The sequence below is a fragment of the Felis catus genome, chromosome E2 (assembly GCF_018350175.1).
Source record: "Felis catus isolate Fca126 chromosome E2, F.catus_Fca126_mat1.0, whole genome shotgun sequence".
Taxonomy (NCBI): Eukaryota; Metazoa; Chordata; class Mammalia; order Carnivora; family Felidae; genus Felis; species Felis catus.
The window spans coordinates 12,147,179-12,169,203 of NC_058382.1; the positions used below are offsets into that span (position 1 = coordinate 12,147,179).

Genomic DNA, 22,025 nt, shown 5'->3' on the forward strand with positions numbered 1-22,025 from the left:
TTACGTTTTAAAGCTCCTTACAAGAATCCTTTTCCTCGGACAACTGATTATGACTGACTGGGTTGAGCTCCTTAAAATTTTTATGTATTTGTCATATTTATGATAGGTTTCCTTTCCACCAAGTTAGACATTTTCAGGGCACCTACTGTTTGTTAAGCACTGGCTGGAGGTCATGGTCATTCAGCAGTAAACAAACTTCCTGCCCCCATGGAGCTTATATTCTAGTGGGTATGGATTTTGTCATGTCCATCTATATACTTTTGCTAACATCCTGACCTTACCTATCATTCTTAAGGGTTCTCTCCTGTGTAGATTTGACTGAACGTAGAAGTTCTGGCTGAAACTTACTGTACTATTCTCACAGGGTTTCTATGGCTTGAGGACTGAAATTTTGAGCTCTGCTGGAAACACTAGCCACATTCACACAATAGGTTTCTTTCAGTGGAATTCGGATAGCATAAAAAACAAAAAACAAAAAACAAACAAACAAAAAAAAAAACTCAGCTCCGGGCTCCTGGGTGGCTCAGTTGGTTAAGCTTCCGACTTCAGCTCAGGTCATGATCTCCCAGTTCGTGAGTTCAAGCCCCACGTTGGGTTCTGTGCTGACAGCTCAGAGCGTGGAGCCTGCTTCAGATTCCGTGTCTCCCTCTCTCTCTGCCCCTCCTCCATTTGCACCCTGTCTCTCTCTCAAAAGTAAATAAACATTAACAAAAAAACTCAGCTCATTGCTGAATTCTTAAAATATAATATTTTATAGGGGCGCCTGGGTGGCGCAGTCGGTTAAGCGTCCGACTTCAGCCAGGTCACGATCTCGCGGTCCGGGAGTTCGAGCCCCGCATCAGGCTCTGGGCTGATGGCTCAGAGCCTGGAGTCTGTTTCCGATTCTGTGTCTCCCTCTCTCTCTGCCCCTCCCCCGTTCATGCTCTGTCTCTCTCTGTCCCAAAAATAAATAAACGTTGAAAAAAAATTTTTTTTAATATATAATATTTTATAAATATTCTCTGCTGTGTGGATTTTCTGATGAAAATGAGAAGTCTACAGTCTGAAGAACACTTTTCTCACACTCATCACGTGCACTGGATTTATCACCATTATGGACTCTCTAACGAACTTGAAGACGTGAACTTTTACTAAAGTCATTACCACAGTCAAAACATTTGTAGGGTTTATCTCCCGTATGGACTCTCCAATGGGCTTGAAGATGTGAGGTCTGATTGAAGTCTTCAAGCTCTCCAATGGGCTTGAAGATATGAGGTCTTACCACACATGCCACATTTATACGGTTTCTCTCCTGTGTGATCCTCTGACGAACATGAAGATAGGAGTTCCAGATGAAGCCTTTCCCACATTCTTCACATTTGTAGGGTTTCTCCCCTGTATGGACTCTCCGATGGGCTTGAAGATGTGAACTCTGACAAAAGCCCTTACCACACGTCTCACATTTGTATGGCTTCTCTCCTGTATGGACTCTCTGATGGACCTGAAGATGGGAAATCTGAGTGGAGTACTTACCACATGTGTCACACTTATATGGTCTTTCTCCAGTGTGAACTCTCTGATGGGCCTGAAGGTGGGAATTCAGGCTGAAGTTCTTATCACACATACCATATTTATATGTCTTCTCTCCAGTGTGGATTCTCTGATGGACTTGAAGATTTGAGGCCTTACTGAAGTCCTTCCCACATACCTCACACTTATATGGTTTCTCTCCAGTGCTAAGTCTCTGATGAGGACTAGGATTCTGATTAACTAGGCTGTTGCATGCCTCCCATTTGTATGTTTTTTTCTCGGGGGGAGGGGGGGTGGCTCTGATAGGCTTGAAGTTGTGATGCCTGATTAAAGCCTTTATCACACATCTCACATTTAGAGGATTTCTCTCCAGGGTCATTGATACAGCAAATGTTAAGATCTGGGCTATGACTCGAGCCCTTCCCACACATGTCACACCTATACAGATTCTCTCCTGGGTGAAGGAACTCATGGGTGGGAAGACAGGAGTTCTGACTGAAGCCCCTAGCCTACACCTGACATTTGTAGGGCTTCTCTCCTGTGTTGATTCCCTGATGATTTTGCAGGTGTGAGCTGACTGAAGCCCTCACCACACTCACCATTCCTACCTCATTTCACCCCTGCATGAACGCTCTGACAAATGCAAAGCACTGAACTGTTGCTGATGTCCTCCCCACACTCACTACATACATGGTGTTTCTCTCCTGAGTGGGTTATACTATGTTGGAACGATTTCCTCAGGAACTCTTTTCCACAACTATTGTGGTTATAAGCCTTCTCACTGTTGTGTGCTTCCTGATCATCGTAATGTTGAGAGATCCTTCTCATAACACAATGGTCACACTTAGATGGTTTATTTTTTACATCAATTTGCTGACACCTATTCTGATCATTGTGTGACTCTCTCAGGTAGATTTTCTTCCAGAAATCCCAAGTAGTCTTAATTGGAAACTCTTGACTTTTGATAGTATTGGAACTCTCCCCTTGAAGCTTTATTACACAGTTCTCATCTTCAATAGCCTGAGATTCTCCTGCCCACACCCGACAGGAGGAATTACCTTGTGTTGACAACTCAGACTTCTTGCTTTGCAGATTTATTACAAAGTCTTGATCTCTGGTTAATTTACTTGTAAATGGTTCCCAGATCTTCCAGTATATAACATCTTCATGTGAAAGGTATCTTAATCCTACTTTTTGAAAAGTCTCCATCTTGTTTTGATTCCTGTGTCCTGGAAGGATAAAAAGGATTCAGATGCGAGCATGAAGACAAGTGAATATTGTTCAGAGACAGAAATATTTCACAGGTCAATCACACCAGGAGATCTTATTCAACCAGTGAAGACTTCAGCTTGACTTTATCACTGGCTTTTTCATGCCTATGGAAACACAGTAATGAGAAGGCTCCTTACTGCCCACTAAGTACCAAGGAGACTCATTTATAACTATACCAAGACTAATGTATGAGGTCAAGTTAGAAATACAAGGCTACAGAGCAACAAAAAGACGTATCAGAAAGATTTTACAGGGGAGAAACTTTACTTCTTTGTCCATAAAAATAATCACTTAAGTAATTCCTGCCTCTTTTCTGCAGCAGGTATATAAGATCTACAAAATCCTGGATATTTATAAGCCTTAAAATCATGGTTACACTATTACCACCTGCATGTATGTATAAGACAAGGCAACAATGGCTGGGAAATGCCGAATCTGTCCTTTAGTGTTTACAGAAAGATTATCATGTGATGCCAAGAGTTCCCACAGAGAAAAAGAGAAGACATCCTCAGAAAAGTGAAAAGAATTTATTTGTAAAAGGAAACATTTCCTCTGTCCTAATAATAAACCCATGAGATAGTTTCCTTATATCCTTAATTTAGCCAGTAAACACACATTAAACAAGCTAGATTTGAGAGGATTCCCCTTTATTCCAATGAAGTCCTAATATAGAATATTCAACTGATAAACATTATAACTAGAAAAAAAAACCACTAGAAAATGTATTCCCATAGCAGACATATCCTATGGGAGTAAAAATCCTATGACCATTGTGGCCACTTAATTTGGCTGGATTTTCTGCTGAACAGTTAGAGTCATCTCTTAGCTTCTGTGGATTTGTGTTTGTACAAAAGGTGCTATGGTACACAGCACACAAGATGGCCCCCAATGATCCCTGCCTCCTGATATCCATACTCCTATAAAGGTCCCCTCTCACAATGTATCAGGATCACTCTGTGTAAACAGAATATGGCGGAAGTGATGCTATGACACTTCGAAAGTTAGATTATAAAAGATACTGTGGCTTCTGCCTTCCACTCTCTTAGATCACTAGCTCTTGGGGAAAACAGCTTCCATGTTTTGGGGACACTCAGGCAGCCCCAGGGAGAGGCCCACTTGGCAAGTAAGTGAGACCCCCAAATAATCAGCGAGGAACTGAGATATTTTGCCAACAATGATGTGAATGAGTCCATCTTGGAAGCAGACCTTTCACCCTCATCAAGCCCTCAGAAGACTGAAGTTCTGGCATCTCCTTGGCAGTGACTTCATGAGATCCTGAGCCTGAACCACCCAGATACTTGCCCGAGATTCCTGGCTCACAAAAACTGTAAATAAATGCTTGTGGCTTTAAACCAATAAGCTTAAGAGTAATTTGTTATATAACTATAGATAACTTAATACAAGTACCACAGAACTTCTAATTAGGTTAGACATTAACATTGTTCTGAAATAATCCTTTTATCACCGTGGTTCACTCTGCTCATGTAAGCTTTCTCCAGGAGGAGCAAATACATAGAGACAGAAGGAAAAAATGGTGGTTTCCAGACTAGGGGGAGGAGGTATCGGAGCTACTGTTTAATGGGTATGGAGTTTCAGTTTGAAGGTGAAAAAAGTTCTGGAGATATGTGGTGGTCATGGCTGCACAACACTGGGAGTGTACTTAAGGTCATTGAGAAGTACACTTCAAATGATATATTTTGTTATGTATATTTTACCGCAATAAAAAAAAAGCCCTTGTCAGGTAACTAGTATCTCATCCCTTCTAACTGAGAGCTAACATCAGTGAACATCATTTTACTGTATCTGATTGTCTCTCATACAAGTTGAGATTCCCCTCGTTCTTGTATGACAAGTCATTTTTCCACTGAAACTCAGACATCTTGAGTATTCTAAGACTTGGGATTTCATGTAAATCTTCTGTTTTACTAGGCCCCCTCTGACACCTCTCTCAAAGGCGAAGGGGGGCAGAGCTAGGCCCAGATTCCCTACTTGGCCTCTGTTGATATCTGGTGGGGTAAGGAGTTAACTACTTCTGGGCTGGGGTGAGATTTCAGGCCCTTTACTTCTGGTCTCTGCAGATAAGACTGTGGCTGAACGGGGCAGAGGTGGTTTGTTACTGTTCCCCATTGGCTTCTACTGACATGGGGTACGAGGAGTTGGCCTCAACTCTGCCGGGTAGTGGTCAAAGTCCTGAATTTCCACTAGGTCTCCTCTGACACCAGCTAAGCTGGGAAAAGGAGAGGTAACTCATTATCACTAGGTGAGTGTGAAGTCCAGGCTCCCACATTGTCTCCTTTGACAACATAGTGGTGGGTGAGTACTTATTACTCCCTGACAGGGAGTTTGGGGGGCTCATTATAGCTGGCAAGGCGGGAAGCCTAGGCTTGTCATTACAGCCTGGCAGGGGCAGGTGTGGGGCGGGTTTTGTTTGGTTGGTTGGTTTTTTGTTTTTGTTTTTGTTTTTGTTTTTGTTTTTTTGGTGACTGGAAAAAGAGTAGTTACTATCAAAAAGTTTTCTGTCTTGCTAAGCTGCCCCTTTCCTCACCCCTCTGACCAGGCAGAAAAGGGGTTTTTTTTGGTTTTATTTTTTCTTTGTTTTTTGTTTTGGTCTGTACTCATTGATATTTCCACATTGCCATCATCTCCAGCACCAAGTCTGGGATATATGAGGCAAAAAGAAAACCCAAGTAACTCACTGCCATATCACTCCTCGAGTCTTAGGTCCCAAGCCAGTCTGCCTGCTTTCATGTTTGCTTTACATACAACATCCAGGATTTTTAGCTGTACTTAGTGGGAAGAATAGGGAAAAGTACGTTTCCTCCATCTTTCCAGAAGTGGCAGTCTCCAGAATTACTTTTTGGGAACAGACCTTGTATGTAAGAACACTGCAGTGTTCTTTAAAAACATTTTTTAGGGGCGCCTGGGTGGCTCAGTCTGTTAAGCATCCAACTTCGGCTCAGGTCATGATCTCACAGTTCTAGCCCCGTGTCGGGCTCTGTGCTGACAGCTCAGAGCCTGGAGCCTGCTTCACATTCTGTGTCTCCCTCTCTCTGACCCTCCCCAGTTCATGCTGTCTCTCTCTGTCTCAAAAATAAACATTAAAACATTTTTTAAAAATCTTAAACTACCTAAATGTCTAAGATTAGGGAATTCTTTAAGAACAATTCATTGAACTATAATGTAGTCATTAAAAATGCAGATGTGGGCGCCTGGATGGTTCAGTCAGTTGAGGGTCCGACTGTGATTTCAGCTCAGGTCATGATCCCAGGGTCGTGGGATCAAGCCCCAAGTAGGGCTCTGTGCTGAGCATGGAGCCTGCTTAAGATTCTCTCTCTGTCTCCTTCTGCCCACCACCCCCACTCATGCTCTCTCTAAAATAAATAAAAATGTTTTTAAAATGTAGGTGACAGAAACTTCTATTTCTGGCTATAACAGAATAACTAGGACTAAACATGCCCTCCTATCATGAGTAGGAAAATAGGGGGGAAAAGTATGAAACAACCATCTTCAGACATCGAAAGCACAATACTTTGATCTCTTAAATGCAGGAAACAAATGAGGAGTCCTATGATCACCCCAGATATTTGCCAATCGATAACTTTTGAACTGCAGGTGCAAGAAGGAGGAGCCCAAACAGAGACCTGCTGAGTGGAAGAGACAGAAATCAGAACAAGGAGACTGGGTAGCTGGAAATTGCAGAGCAGAGTTCCAGAAAGAAGAATGCAGAAGAAAAGCACTGTAAATCTGCACAGGAATCCCTTTGAGTCCACCACTAAAGACCAAACTGTGCACATATATGAGGAAACTCCACAGGCCAGGCAAAAAGTAACCGGAGAGTTATGGGCTGAATGGTTGCCAGAGCTTAGTAGCTTATTAGGACTTAGAGGTGTTTGAATTCCAAACAGTCAAAATGGAAAGCCCTCACTGACCACTAGGGACATTTGGCAGCAACTGAGGGGCCATGCTTAGGTAAAAGGGCTAAACTATCTCTAGAACAGAGTTTCTCAACAGTTGACATTTTGCAGCAGGCAATTCTTTGTTGCCAGGTGCTATCATGTGAATTGTAGGATATTTAACAGCATCCCTGTCCACTGCCCAGTAGTTGTCAGTGGTACCCACCCTAATCATGACAACCAAAAATGTCCAGACACTACCAAATGTCCCATGGTGGGGCAAAGCTGCTGGAAAGCCACTGCTCTGGAATAAAGATTACTCTAAACCCAACCTAACTAAGCTTAAAAAACAAGGTCGAAAAGAATCAAATTGAACCAAAGGAACATATGATGATCCGATTATTAAAAGAAAAAGCATTTACAAAAAGTTGATGGTCATTCATAATAAATGCTCTTGAGTAAAGTAGGACTAGAAGGGGACTTCCTCAACCCCAGTGATTGGCATCTACAAAAAGGCCAGCAGGTGATGGAGAACTAAGCACTTTCTCCCTAAGATTAGGAACAAGTAAAGGATGTATATGGTGAGTACTTCTATCCAAAAGTCTTCTAACAGTCTTAGCCAGTGCAATAAGAGAAGAAAAAGAAATCAACACAATGGGGACAGGAATGGAAGAAGTACAACTTTTTATTTAGTGATGCCCATCTGTGTAGAAAATTCTAACAGGTCAGAAAAAATTTTTTTAGATTTACTATGCAAAGTTAGCAAGGTCAAGATACAAAAGCCAATTATATATCTATATTCTAGCAACAAACAGACACTGAATTTCAACAATAACAGCACTTAGAATAGTACCCCCTAAATATCAATCCCTTAGAGATAAATTTATCAAATACATGTAAGAAACCCACATACTGAAATCTGTGAAACAAAGCTGAGGGAAATGAAATGACCCAAATAAGTGAAAGAAGATCTAAATGCTCATGGGTCAAAATGACTTGTATCCAGAATATTAGAAGAACTATTAAAATTCAATACAAAGTAAACAACTTAGCTTAAAAATTGAGCAAAAGAATTGAACCTTTCAAAAAGAAAATATGCAAATGCCCAAAAGGCGAAAAAAAAAAAAAAAGGTAGTCAACATCTAAAGCATCAGAAAATACAAATGAAAACCACAACAATATATCACAACACAACTGTCATTAGGATGACTAAAATTTAAAAGATTGAAAATATCAAATGTTAGAAAAAATGTGGAGCCAACTGGAACTCTAACATATTGCCAAAAGGAATATAAAATATGCAACTACAAATGAAAAACTATTTGACATCTCTTAAAAAGCTAAGTATATAACCCAGAGATTAGATTCTCCTCCTAGTTATCAAAAAGAAGAAAGAAAAAAGAAGAGAAAAGAAAAGAGCTCAGAGCCCAGAGCCTGCTTCAGATTCTGTGTCTCCCTCCCCCCCCTCAAAAATAATAAAAAACTTAAAAAATAAAATAAAATAGGCTGCTAACTTCACTAAACTTTTCAGAAAGGATATACCAAAAAAAGGCACACTAAAAAAAAAAGCACATGACTCAACATCATTTATCATGAGGGAAATACAAATCACAATCACAGTGAGATGTCGATTCATTAGACTTTTATATTTGCTAACTTGTGATTGAGATTGGGACACTGTTAGTGTTATGCCCAGAATTCGTGATCCCCAAAGACCACCAGGGAGCTGAGTCCAATGCAAAAGCAAAGAGCCTTTATTCGAGCTAGCTCGAGCTCAATCCCCTACCTGCACCGATGCAGCAGTGAAATGCTGGAGAGAGGGCGTTTCAAAAGCACAAAGGTTTTATAGGGATCTAGGGGCAGTTAATGGGGTGATGGTCATGGCCTTAGCCGATTGGCTGGGGAAGGGTCAGAGTCCCATTGCGCAGGTTGCCGTGCGTGATTTGAATGGGAAGTTTGAACGGGTGAGCAGGAAGTTACTCCAGGGGAGTAGGCATGGTCTGAGGTTTGAGCGGGAATTTCTTTCTGCGGTTTTCCCAGAAAGGGGGCCATGTTGGGGACATAGTCACTCAAGATGGAGGACACAGAACAAAATGGAGTCGGCCGGCCTAGTTCCACTCTTTCATTCCCCCCTTGTCATGTAGCTTACAGACCCAATCATGGGACTGGCTGCATTTCTATTTTGTCCTCTTCTGTTATTAGGGCTTGCAGTGAGCACGGAGGACCATTAGTTGGACGGCCCCCACACGGTCCCTGACAAACTGGACCAGCCTGTTGATGATACAGGGTCCAAGGGTTACTATTAGGAGCAGGATGGCAAGGGGTCCCGCAAGGGCCGAGATTAGGGTAGTTAACCAGGGAGACCAGTTGAACAAAGACTCGTACCAGGACTGAGATTGTTCTCTCTCTAACTTTTGTTTTTGCAGCCCTTCCCTTATGAGGGCCATAGATTCTTTTACAACACCCGAGTGATCAACATAGAAGCAACATTCTTCCCCTAGGGCTGCGCATAGTCCTCCTTGCTGCATGAATAATAAGTCTAATCCCCTTCTGTTTTGAAGTACTACTTCTTTTTTTTTTTTTTTTCAACATTTATTTATTTTTGGGACAGAGAGAGACAGAGCATGAACGGGCGAGGGGCAGAGAGAGAGGGAGACACAGAATAGGAAACAGGCTCCAGGCTCTGAGCCATCAGCTCAGAGCCCGACGCGGGGCTCGAACTCATAGACCGCGAGATTGTGACCTGGCTGAAGTCGGACGCTTAACCGACTGCGCCACCCAGGCGCCCCAGAGTACTACTTCTGATAAGGAAGTAAGGGATTTCTGTAAATGAGAAATTGATTTCTCAATTCTTTCTATGTCTAAGTCAATGGCTGCCCTTAGGGTTCTGTAGTTTTTGTCCTGGATGACGAGTAAGGATATTCTGGTCCCTGCCCCCACTAATCCCAGTCCAAAGAGCGCTAAGGACCTGGGAGTGGACGCAGGGAGTGAGGCCACTGGAACAGGCCCACCATGCATTTTTGGGGGAAGTAGATACACTGTCTCCCTGGGGACTGTTAGGGTTTCATTACAGAGATGAGACTGCCTGGGGGGGGGGGGGGGCACGTGGCCTATGCAAGTGCCCTGCCCTGTTACTGCCTGTAGGGTTAGTCTTGCAGTAGCCTGCTGCCATCTGCAGGAACTAGAGTTGGAGGCTGTTGTATAATTACCTTTAATGGCAATACCTTCATACTATGGGGGCTGGACATCTAGACAGAGCCAACAGGACTTGGTCAGGTTGGGCCTAGAAGTGTTTAGTAACTGGTATCCTCCGACAACCACGCTCTACAGGGGGTCTGTATCAGATAGTGAGTTGTGACCTGGGGCAGGAGATGCGGGTGACACTCCGCTAGGGACAGGGGATGTGGAGGGCTGTGTGGCCGGGGCCTGGGTGTTTCTGGGCGTGGCCGTCTGGGCGGGGGCAGGTCAGGGAACTAGTACTTGGTGGGGTCCTACCCCCTTGGGAGACTGCTGGGCAAGGGGAGTTGCTTGCATTCAGAGGGTAAATAATGTTCCCTTGTCCTTGGCTCCCAGCCTAACCTGGTCGTATATCCTGAGTCCCCAGGTTTTTCCACTCTCCCGTCCTGTTGTTTTTTTACTTTGGCTTGTAAAGGATATAACTATGGGATTACCGCGCCCCCAGGCATATGGCGGTCGGGGGCCACTGGTCGCTTTACCACGATGAGATCTCTGGTGTGTGGTGGGGTCCACCAGATGTGCCCCGTCGAGACACATGACCAGGAGGCGCAAAAGTAGTCAGCCGCGTCCCCACATGTGTTCGAGCGAGAGTGGCCAGGGCAGACATAGAAATAAAGGTTCTGCGCATGGAATCTGGGGGCATATGGTGATAAGGGGAGCAGAGTTCAGAGGTCTACGCAAAGTTCTGGGAACCAAGTGTCCCTAGGGTGGCTCTGGGAAGTCTGATTAAGTATTGTCCCCAAGCTGGTGTCTATGATCTGCCAGGTGATGTTTTGGGGGGCGTGGGGACTCTCGGCAGCATGAGCAGTGACAAGAAGAGTTGACAGAGTTACCAATATTAGGTGGGTCGAATGCACTGTAGCTTGAGCTTGAGTGGGTTGTGTTGGTCCTGATTGATGGCCCATCGCATGACGAAGTCCTTCCGGATCCAGGAGGGGTCTGCTGGCCGAACGTGGGTGTGATGGACCCAGGTCGCAATGCCATCTACTTTGAGAGCGGTAGGGGTTGTCAGCACCATAATGTAGGGTCCCTTTCAGCGCGGCTCAAGGGTCTCTCGGTGGTGCCTCTTGACATAGACCCAGTCTCCCGGCCTGTACTGATGAAGTGTCAGGGTTGGGCCAGCCTCGTAGATGGCATGGAGGCGCGGCCAAATGTCCTCATGTGCCTTCTGGAGCCCTCTCAAGGAAAGAAAAAGTTCTTGATCTTTAAACTCAGCAAGAAGTTCATCTCGAAGGTTGGGAATAATAGGGGGTGGCCTCCCAAACATGATCTCGTAGGGAGTAAAACCCAGGGTGTAAGGAGTGTTCCTAACCCGGTAAAGGGCGTACGGTAGGAGAGTCACCCAGTCCCCACCAGTCTCCATGGTTAATTTGGTAAGGGTCTCTTTTAGGGTTCTATTCATTCTTTCTACCTGTCCTGAGCTCTGGGGCCTCTAAGCACAATGTAATTTTCATTTTGCCCCCACCGCCTTGGCTACTGCCTGCGTTACCTGAGAGATAAAAGCTGGTCCATTGTCTGATCCTATCATGGCACAAAAACCATACCTGGGTAAGATGTCTTCTAGTAGTTTCTTAGCCACCATCTGAGCCGTTTCATGCTCGGTTGGGTATGCCTCCACCCAGCCAGAGAAGGTGTCTGTAAATACTAAAAGATATTTATAACCATACTTTCCTGGTTTGACTTCAGTGAAGTCAACTTCCCATTGGGCTCCTGGTCTGGTGCCTCTGAGCCTGGTTCCTTTTTTATTTGATGTGGCCCTCGCGTTGGTGAGTTGGCAGGTGTTGCAGGCAGATACAGCTTGCTCTATTTTGGTGTCCTGCTGGTGAATCTTGATTCCGGCTTGTCGGATTAAGTCTTTTAATTTTCGGGCCCCCATGTGAGTAGACCAATGCATGTGCTCTAATACCGAGACTCCGAGCCAGTCTGGCAGCACGAGCTCCTTGTTAGGTGTATACCACCATCCCTTTATCTCCTGGGCCATGGGGAGTTTCTTGATCTGCTGTAACTCCTCCTGGGAGTATTTGGGCTGGTCTGGTAAAACTGGGTCTCCCGGGTCCGGTAGTTGTATGGTCATGGTGGAGACTGAAGTAAGGGCTACTGCCTTGGCTGCCTGGCCAGCCTTTTGATTACCTCTAGCTACTGGGTTATCAGTTTTCTAGTGCCCTTGGCAGTGGATAATGGCCAGCTTGGCAGGAAGCCATAAGGTCAAGTTTCTCCTGCTTATTTTTTATAGTCAGTCCTTCTGCCATCAGTAACCCCCTCTCCTGATAAATTGCCCCATGAATATGAGCTGTGGCAAACACATAACAGCTGTCTGTGTAGATGTTAACTCGTTTTCCAGCTCCCAGCATCAGCGCCTTGGTGAGGGCGACGAGCTCTGCTTGTTGGGCTGACGTTCCAGAGGGTAGAGCCTCCACCCATACGGTGTCCGTTTCAGTGCCCACCCCTGCACCCGCATACCTGTGTCCATCCCGCACAAGGCTGCTGCCATCAGTGAACCAAGTAGCCTCAGCATCGGGGAGGGGCCGGTTGGTCAGATCCGTCTGGAATCCACGTACTTGCTCCAGGATCCCTGCACAGTCATGTAGTAGAGCATCTAGGTCAAGGTCAGGCAGCAGGGTTGCAGGATTGAGGGCCACACTGGGGCGGAACTGCACACATGGAGGGTTGAGTAGGAGGCTCTGGTAATGAGTCATACGTGTGTTGCTTATCTATCAGGAGGCTGTTTCAGGACCCCTTCAATGGCGTGTGGGGGTCATGATCCAGATCTCCTGTCCTAGGATCAGTTTGTCTGCATCCTTGACTAGGAGTGCTGTTGCCGCAATAATTCTTAGGCATGGCGGCCAGCCAGCAGCCACTGGGTCTAGCTTTTTGGACAGGTAAGCCACGGGGCAGTTCCAGGGGCCTAAGGCTTGAGTTAGAACCCCTTTTGCTATTCCCTTGTGTTCATCTACAAAGAGGTGGAAGGGCTTCGTAATGTCTGGCAGGCCCAGGGCTGAGGCACCTAGGAGGGCCTTTTTTAACTGATTAAAGGCAGTTTCTTCTTTTTCAGTCCATTCAAATGTTTTCCCCTCTTTGGTAGCTTCATATAGGGGTCTGGCGATCTCAGCAAAACCCGGAACCCAGAGGCGGCAGTAGACGGCCGATCCTAGGAATTCCCTTACTTCCCTTCGGGAGGTGGGAGTAGGGATCTTCAGGACAGTTTCTTTTCTGGCATCTGATAACCGCTGCTGTCTGCCTTCCAGGATGTATCCCAGGTAACTTACCCTCTCCCTGCATATCTTAGCCTTTTTCACGGATGCCCGGTACCCCAAGGCCCCCAGGGTAGCCAGCAGGTCCTGGGTCCCTCGCTCATAGTCCTCAGCCGTCTCGGCAGCAATCAGGATGTCACCTACGTACTGTAGAAGGGTGAGGCCAGGGTACTCCTTTCTGTACTCACGAGGACCCAGGTCCTCGTGTAGTGCCTCGTCGAAGATGGTGGGCGAATTTTTGAACCCCTGAGGCAGCCGTGTCCAGGTGAGTTGTCCGCTGTAGCCCTCCTCCGGATCATGCCACTTGAAGGTGAACAAGGGTTGGCTTTGGGGTGCCAGCAGCAGACTGAAGAAGGCATCCTTTAAATCTAGTACAGTATACCAGACCCTGGAGGGTGCCAAGGAGCTCAAGAGAGTATATGGGTTGGGAACAGTTGGGTGTATGTCCGTGACCCTCTTATTTACTTCCCGGAGGTCTTGTACCAGTCGATAGTCATTTGTGTGAGGCTTTTTGACGGCAGTAGGGGGGTGTTCCAGGCAGACTGGCAAGAACTAGTACCCTTAGGCTTCATAGTCTCCGGATGTGTGGCTGGATCCCCTTCCGGGCCTTCTGAGACATGGGGTATTGTTTGATACTTACCGGACCTTCTCCTGGCTTGAGCTCTACCAGGACTGGGGTCCTGTGAGCGGCTAGTCCTATCCCCCAGTCTCTGCCCAAACCGAGGGGAATTCTTGTAGCCATCTGTCTATATTATCCTCTCTTGGGAGAGCCTCCTAGTGGAGGCGGTATTCATCCTCTAGTTTCATGGTCAGGACCTGGATGGGGTGGCCCTTGCCATCGGTGACCTGAGGCCCCCCTTGTCTGAAAGTTATCTGAGCTCCAATCTTGGTAAGTCCCGTCCTAACAGCGGATAGGGGCATTCTGGTATTACCATAAAGGAGTGGGATACCCGGTCCGTCCCCAAATCTACCGTTCTTCGGGTAGTCCATGAATAGTGGCTCATACCAGTTGCCCCTTGTACCCAGGATTTCTTGCTGGCTGGTTTTCCTTGTGGGGTGCAGAGGACCGAATGTTGCGTTCCAGCGTCAACAAGGAAGTCAACAGGGGTCCCCTCCACTTTAAGAGTTACCCTGGGCTCGGGGAGAGGGTCCGAACCCCGGCTCCCCTAATCACTCAGCTCATCTAGCTCTAAGACTTTTACTTGATCAGTCTTGCTTCCCTTCCCGCTGGCCTTTTTTGGACAATCTTGGGCCCAATGCCCCATCTCCTTGCAGTATGCGCACTGATCTTTCTGCAGCCTCTGCTTCCCCCCTTGGTGGTTCCTTTACCTCCTTTTGAGTCGTCTGCCAGCTGCCAGAGACAGCGGTCTCATTCCTTGGGGGAGTCAGCAGTGGTAGCTAGTAGTATTCTGGCCAGGTCTCGAGTCTGCTTACTGCTGGCAGCCGCCATGGCGTGAGCCTGCTTGTCCTCAGGAGGCTCCCGGTTATTATATACCTTTTTGGCTACCACCAGTAAGTCCTGCAGACTTTTTTCTCCTAGTCTATCTATTTTCTGTAATTTTTTCCTAATGTCTATGGCCAACTGGTTTACAAAGGCCATGATAACAGCTGCCTTGCTTTCTGGAGCCTCTGGATCCATAGGGGTATAGGTACGGAATGCCTCCATGATCCGTTCTAAAAAGGCAGCCAGAGATTCATCTTTTTCCTGTTGCACATTTCCTACCTTGGCCAAATTGGTTGGCTTCCTAGCAGCCATTCGGAGACCTCCCATTAGAGTCTGGCGGTAGACCCGGAGCCTCTCCTTACCTTCTGCTGTGTTGAAATCCCACTCGGGCCAAGTTAAGGGGAAGGAGGCATCTATCTGAGCCTGGTTGGTGGTGGGATTCCTGTCTGCGCCCAGAACTAGTTTTCAGGCCTTATTGAGGATTCTTTCTCTTTTCTCAGTCATGAACAGGACCTGCAAAAGCTGCCGGCAATCGTCCCATGTGGGCTGATGGGTAAAAAGAACAGAATCTAATAAATCAATAAGCCCTGCTGGTTTCTCGGAAAACTTAGGATTCTGAGCTTTCCAATTGTAGAGGTCACTAGTGGCGAAAGGCCAATAGTGATGGGGCTGATTCCCCTCCGCGTCTGGGGGTCCGGTGGCTCGCAGGGGCAGAATAGTAGAGTCAGCGGCAGAGGCGGATTGCTCCCTCTGAGTCCTTTGTCTGGTAAAGGGCGGGCTTCCCACTGGAGCGTTTCCACCTCCCACTCTCGGAACAGCTTCTGCCTCCCCTGGAGGGGGACGATGGTGTTCTTCCGGCATCCTAGGGGCGGGTTATACAGGGGAGGAAAAATTAATTCTTCTTCAGTCCCCCCTTATAGGACAGGGTAGAGGGGTGCTGAAGGCTGGATAAGACTTTTCTTGTTCTCCTTCTTCTCTGTCCCCTGCAAAGCAAGAATGGGTTTCGGCTCCAGAGGGCGTGGGGCTAGGAAGGGCTTAAGCCAAGAGGGTGGGTCTTCTACAAGGTCCTGCCAAGTGATAATGTAAGGGAGCTGATCAGGATGGCCCGTCTTAGGCCAAGAGATGATACCCCTGACTCGGTGCATGGCAGGGAGGTCGAAGGTCCCCTCTGGTGACCATCCAACATTGAAAGTTGGCCACTCGCTAGAACAAAAAAACTGCAACCGACCCTTTCGGACTTCCACACTAAGGTTGTTAGCTCTTCCCCTCACATCCTTAAAGTGATCAATCATAATACTTAGAGGAGTAGTCTGAGTCTGTCCCATAATGTCCGTCCAGTAAGTCCACAGAACAAAACAGAGAAACACAGAAAGAGACAGAGGGCCCCTAGAAACAGTCTTCCAACTCCAGAGAAGCAAAACTGAAAGCTAGACGACGGCCTCACACCGACCGGCGGGAGCGACCCGCCTCGTCTCAGACCTTTGAGGGGAATCCACGTCCCTCCAGAAGGGGGGATCGGAATGTCTTCCGAAACTCTCGGCCCGTGGTCCTCCAGTGCGTCCACTTAGACCGCACCAGGCACTACCAGAATTTCAGAAATGAGCTCACACAGAAGAGACAGGGAACTAACAGACACTAACCATGGCCAGTCAGGCTCTCCGGGTCGGGGATCCCTCGGGGGTCTTGGGGATCCTGGACGAGCCCCCAAATGTTATGCCTAGAATTTGTGATTCCCCAAAGACCACCAGGGAGCCGAGTCCAATGCAAAAGCAAAGAGCCTTTATTTGAGCTAGCTCGAGATCAATCCCCTACCTGCACCGACACAGCGGTGAGATGCCGGAGAGAGAGTTTCAAAAGCACAAAGGTTTTATAGGAATCTAGTGGCAGTTGGTGGGGTGATGGTCATGGCCTTAGCCGAGGCTGGGGAAGGGTCATAGTCCCGTTGCGCAGGTTGCTGTGGGTGATTTGAATGGGAAGTTTGAACGGGTGAGCGGGAAGTTACTCCAGGGGAGTAGGCGTGGTCTGAGGTTTGAGCGGGAATTTCTTTCTGTGGTTCTCCCAGAAAGGGGGCCATGTCGGGGACATAGTCACTCAAGATGGAGGACACAGAACAAAATGGAGTCGGCCAGCCTAGGTCCGCTCGTCCAGTTAGCAGGACACTGGGGGTCACTTCTCCTCTGCACCCTCTGAGACCTTGGGGCAGAGACAGGAAAGGAGGCTGGGAGAGATCACAATTTTGTCTCTGGTCCAGGATAAATCACGGAGGACAATCACAGGCCCGAGCTGGGAGTGAGGCCAGCCCTTCTTTTAAAAAAGGGGTGGGGTGGGGTGGTGAAGAGTCAAGAGGAATCTTAAATGGCCCTGCTTCGCGCAGGCGTCAGGGAAGGGCCGGCGACGCTGCAGCGCTGAACTCACCCCGGGCTCACAAGCTTCCAGGAACCGAGCGCTTCTTGGAAAGAAATCGTAGATTGGTAACAACCGGCCACCGTCCCTGTGCCAGGATCGCTTTCAAGCATTCTTACATCTACTTACTTCACGTAAACCCCACTACACTAGTGCCTACTAGGAAGGTACTACCCTTAATTCCACTTTACAGAGGACAAATGGAGAAAGTAAACAAGTCCACAAAATGTCGCTAGAAGGCGGCAGAGCGTGTAGGAGGCGAGAGAAACCGAGGTCGCGACCCCCGCCCGCCCGCAACGCCAAGGTGACACACTCCGCCGCCCCGGCCCTCAGCGGCTTCTATGCCTCGTCTATTCCCCGAGTGAGAGGGCGACACTTGCGGGCTCCGCGCCCGGGCAAGCTTGGCAGAGACGCAGGGGCTCGGCACCGACTCACCTCCCAGAAGGTACCGATGAACGCGGCTTCATCCTCCCAGGGCGGAAGTGCCCTGTCGGCCACCGTCCCTAGACTACGCTTCCCAGAACCCTCTGCGGTACAAAGGGCTTATAGCTTCTTTCCGTGGCAGTGGCTGTGACTCCCACAGGCCTGGACTACACTTCCCAGAATCCTCGGTAATGCGACTCTAAAGGTTACCACCTTTTCCCCCCTTAAATGTATAACAGTTGCAGTGAAGTCCGTTCTCAGGTGCTATTAGCGTTTGACCTTTCTTTTCTTTTTCTTTTCCTTCTTTACTTGTTTAAAAAAAAACCTTCCTTAGGAACGCCTGTGGGTGGCTCAATGGGTTGAGCCTCCGACTCTTGATTTTGGCTCAGGTCATGATCTCAGGGTCTTGGGATTGAGCCCAGCTTCTGGCTCTGTGGCTCTGCGCTGAGCGTGAAGCCTACTTAACATTCTTTCTTTCTCCCTCCCCCCACTCCCTCAGTCTCTCTGCCTGTCTCCCCCACTCGTTCTCTCTCTAAAAAAAAAAAACAAACAAAAAAAAACCCATTATATATATGTATGTAAATATATATATATATATATATATATATATATATATATTAATTACAGTACTAATAGGTGCGACTGTAAAGAAATGTAGCTGTATAGGAGAGAGAAGTGAAGCTAGGCTCTCAAGGCCGGTTTGATGCTAGTGTACCTGGAAGTGTTGAGATCTCTGACAACGTTTAGCTGATATGAGGTTTTCTTTCCAATGATAATAAGTTTCCGCAAAAACAAAGAGTGACTTCTGATGGATCCAGACCACAAGACAAATAACTAAAGTTTCCCACTCCTCTCGGTTTTAATTGGGCACTTGGAAATGAGGGTGTTTTCTGATAAATGAAAAAAAAAATTGTAGTGGCAGGGAAGTAAAGGAAGTACTGCAGTTTGGAAAAGAAAAGCCTGAAATACATCTTGAAAATGTCTCTCTAGTTTGCTTTCAGCATATCACCTACAGTCCATTCTGCACTTGACATCGTAAAATACAAAAAGATGTTTTATTTTTCTACAGGGTGGTTGAAATCAATGAACCATGATTATTCAAAATTAGGTGTGAAAGTGGGGGATCTTGATCAGATAATGGTAACAAATTCAACTGTTTTTCAGCTTCACTGAGATATGATTGAGAAAAATGTTGTAACATATTTAAAGTGTACGTGGTGAACTGATGTGTTCATTGTGAAAGGATTTCCACGATGAATTCGCACATCCATCAACCTAACTCTGTTTTGGTGAGAACCTGTGAGTTCTACCCGCAGCAAATTTCAAGTATGCAATAGGGCACTATCAAATCCTCAGACCCTATTCATCTTATAACTGAAAGTTTGTACCCTTTAAACCAACCTCTCCTCATTTTCCCCACCTTCCAACCTCAAGCAACCACCATCATTCTACTCCCTATTTCTATGAATTCAGCTTTTTATTCCCCCCCCCCTCCTAGATTCTATACGTAAGTGATGACAGGAAGTATTTGTCTTTCTCTGTCTGGCTTATTTCACTTAGCATAATGCCCTTCAGTTTTATTCATGTTATCACAAATATTTCTCCATACATTCCATATGCCAATGGTTAGAATTAGAGGTTCAATTTGATTCAGATTTTTTTAAAGAAAGAATACTACATAGATGGTTCTGTTTGTATCTCTTATTACCCTTACTGAAAACTGCCAAGACACCCTAAAAGAGAACAAGATGGGAAGACATCCTTCCTTTACCGAATATCAAGACTCACTGCTAAGCTATGGTAACTAAACCAGTGTGGTACTGATGAAAGTATTGAAAAAATAGACCAAAGGCAATTGAGAATGAAGATATACATCTATATCCATATATGACTAAGATAGATAGATAGATAGATAGATAGATAGATAGATAGATAGATAGATGATTGATACAGAAAGAAAAGAAAGAAAGAAAGAAAGAAAGAAAGAAAGAAAGAAAGAAAGAAAGAAAGAAAGAGGAAGGAAGGAAGGAAGGAAGGAAGGAAGGAAGGAAGGAAGGAAGGAAGGAAGGAAGGAAGGAAGGAAGGGAAAGAAAGAAAAGAAAGAAAGAAAAGAAAGAAAGGAAAAAGAGAGAGGGTAGGGGGAGAAAGGAAGAAAGTTTATTCATTTGTAAAAAGTAAATTCTCTACCTATCCAGAGGTTTCAAGGAAAGGAAGTTCATGGCAACAAAGGTGGGGTTTCCCTGGACCTTTATTCATATGTGATTGTAATCACATTACACTTACATTTAGGTTAATGCAGGACACTAGGCTCTTTGATTCTAAAGTGAGTCGCTTGTAGACAGCATATAGTTGGATCTTGTCTTACCCATTTTGCCAAACTCTACCTTTTCATTGGGAAGCTTAATTGATATCACATTAATAATCCATAATTTCACATTTAAATTAATTCCTAAGAAGATTCCTTCTGCTATATTGCTACTTGTTTTACATACATCTTACTATTTTTGTTCCTCAGTTCCTCCATTAATGCCATATCTTGTGTTTGATTTTTTTGTATCGTTATGATTTCCTTCTCATTTTTTTCATGTCTTTTAGTTATTTTCTTAGCAGTTACTCTAAGGTTAAAGTTAATCTCTTAAATGTATTACAACTTCTTTTGAATTAATACCAACCTAGCTTCAATGGTATAAAAGACTCTGCTCCTATATATCTGTCTTCTTCTCTTTAGGTTATCACAAATTACATCTTTATACCTTGTATACCCCATTAATATAGGTTTATAATTGTTGTTTCATGTTTTTTTTGTTTTAAATCATATAGGAGTTATTCATTGCCTTCTGGATTCCATGGTTTCTGATGAGAAATGGGTTGTGAGATAATAGAAATATATATTTGTTTCTGCCCCCCCATTCCTCTCATAGAGTTCCTGAAACCCTTATAATTTTCATCTTTTGTTCCAATATAGACGGAACAAAATCAAGCACATGGCATCAGTCCTTCAGGTGATTCCTGATGGAATCATCCCCCAGATGATTCCGAACAGACAAAACACAATTCTTTGAGAACACAGTTAGCTCTGGTCCCTCTGAAGCCAACGATCTGGTTCCTACCAGATGTGAGTGTAGGCTGTCCCCATCAAGACCATTGCTGAGTAGGGGAGGTGGGTGAAGCAAGAGCAAGTAAAATACCACAAAGCTCCCCTACCATCTTCAAGTTGCTGTTTTCTCAATTCACCATTCACTGGGTGGTTGTACATCTTTAGCCATCTTCCAGGATCCCGGTGAAGTTGATTCTGAGCTTTTGACCTTTTATTGTTGTTTCTGTGGAAGCTGGGCCCTTGGAACTACTTTCTCCATAATTTTTGCTGACATCACTCTGCAGTTCTTAAACAGTGCAATTTTAAGGGGTTAAAAATGGGAATATTTTCTTTTTCTTTTAATTCCAGTATAGTTAACATACAGTGTTATATTAGTTTCAGGTGATTCATATAGTGATTCAACAATTCTATGCATTGCTCAGTGCTTATCATAAGTGAGACTCTAATCAAATAATTAACTGTTCAAATGGAAACATGAGCTCCAATTTGCAATTTGGGAAGAATTTTTAAATTGAGTTTTTTCCTACACTTGGTAGTATGATCATATGGTTCATAATTAAAATTATACAAATATACATTGAGAACTCTTATCCCATCCTGACCCCAGGTTTGCCTTTACCAAATGTCCATGCACTAAGTTTTGTTAGCTTTTGTGTGTGTGTGTTTCTAGTGGTTCTTCATGCACATAACACAAATTCAAGAGGTATATATTCAAGTTAAAAATCAATTTTAAATATTCCATAATATATGACTATTCTTTGTGAAAGTGTGAGTTAATTTTTGGAACTAGTTCTTTGATTATGTATTAAAGTAAAAGGGTTTAAAAGTGAAGGACATTAGTGAGCTACAAAATATAACCAATGACAAAGTGTATACAAACAAGGCCCTTCTAATGCTTTAAAAAAATATATCCTTCAACATACAATGGAATATTGCAACATGGATAGACCTAGACAGTGTTATGCTAAGTGAAATAAGCTAGACTGAGAAAGTCAAATACCATATGATTTCACTCATAAGTTTAATCTTTAGGGGCTCCTGAGTGGCTCAGTCAGTTGAGCATTGGACTCTTGATTTTGGCTCAGGTCATGATCCCATGGCCATGGGATTGAGCCCTGTTTAAGATTCTCTCCCCACTCTCCTTGTGCCCCTCCCCCACTCATGTGCACAACCTCTCAAAAAATATATATAAATATATTTAAAAATTAAGTCTTTAAAAAAAATGAACAAACAAAAAGCAGAATCAGACCTATAAATATAGCAAACAAACTGATGGTTGCCAGCAGGGCGGGGGTGGCAAGTTGAGAAAAATGGGTGAAGGGGAATGAGAGATACAGACTTCCAGGTACAGAATGAATAAGTCATGGGAATAAAGGCCACTACATAAGGAATAAGAAAGGTAATAGCAATTTATCAGGACAGCTTGTAGCTACACTTGTGGTGAACACAGCATGATGTATAAACTTGTCAAGTCACTATGTTGTAAACCTGAGATT

At 45.1% G+C, this 22,025-nt stretch overlaps 1 protein-coding gene across 2 annotated transcripts; it reads right to left on the reverse strand.

The window, feature by feature from the left end:
• Window positions 1–915: 915 nt before the first annotated feature.
• On the reverse strand, window positions 916–17,520 carry LOC101098504 (zinc finger protein 233). 2 transcript variants are annotated; one of them, XM_045045722.1, is made up of 2 exons: window positions 17,445–17,520; window positions 916–2,738 (listed from the first exon to the last, which is right to left on the reverse strand). In XM_045045722.1, the coding sequence occupies exon 2, from the start codon at window positions 1,979–1,981 to the stop codon at window positions 1,103–1,105; it is 879 nt and encodes a 292-aa protein (XP_044901657.1). In that variant the 5' UTR covers window positions 1,982–2,738; window positions 17,445–17,520; the 3' UTR covers window positions 916–1,102. The 2 variants fall into 2 exon arrangements, with proteins under 2 accessions (XP_044901657.1, XP_044901658.1); XM_045045723.1 differs by lacking the exon at window positions 17,445–17,520 and adding an exon at window positions 14,969–15,205.
• Between the last annotated feature and the right edge of the window lie 4,505 nt (window positions 17,521–22,025).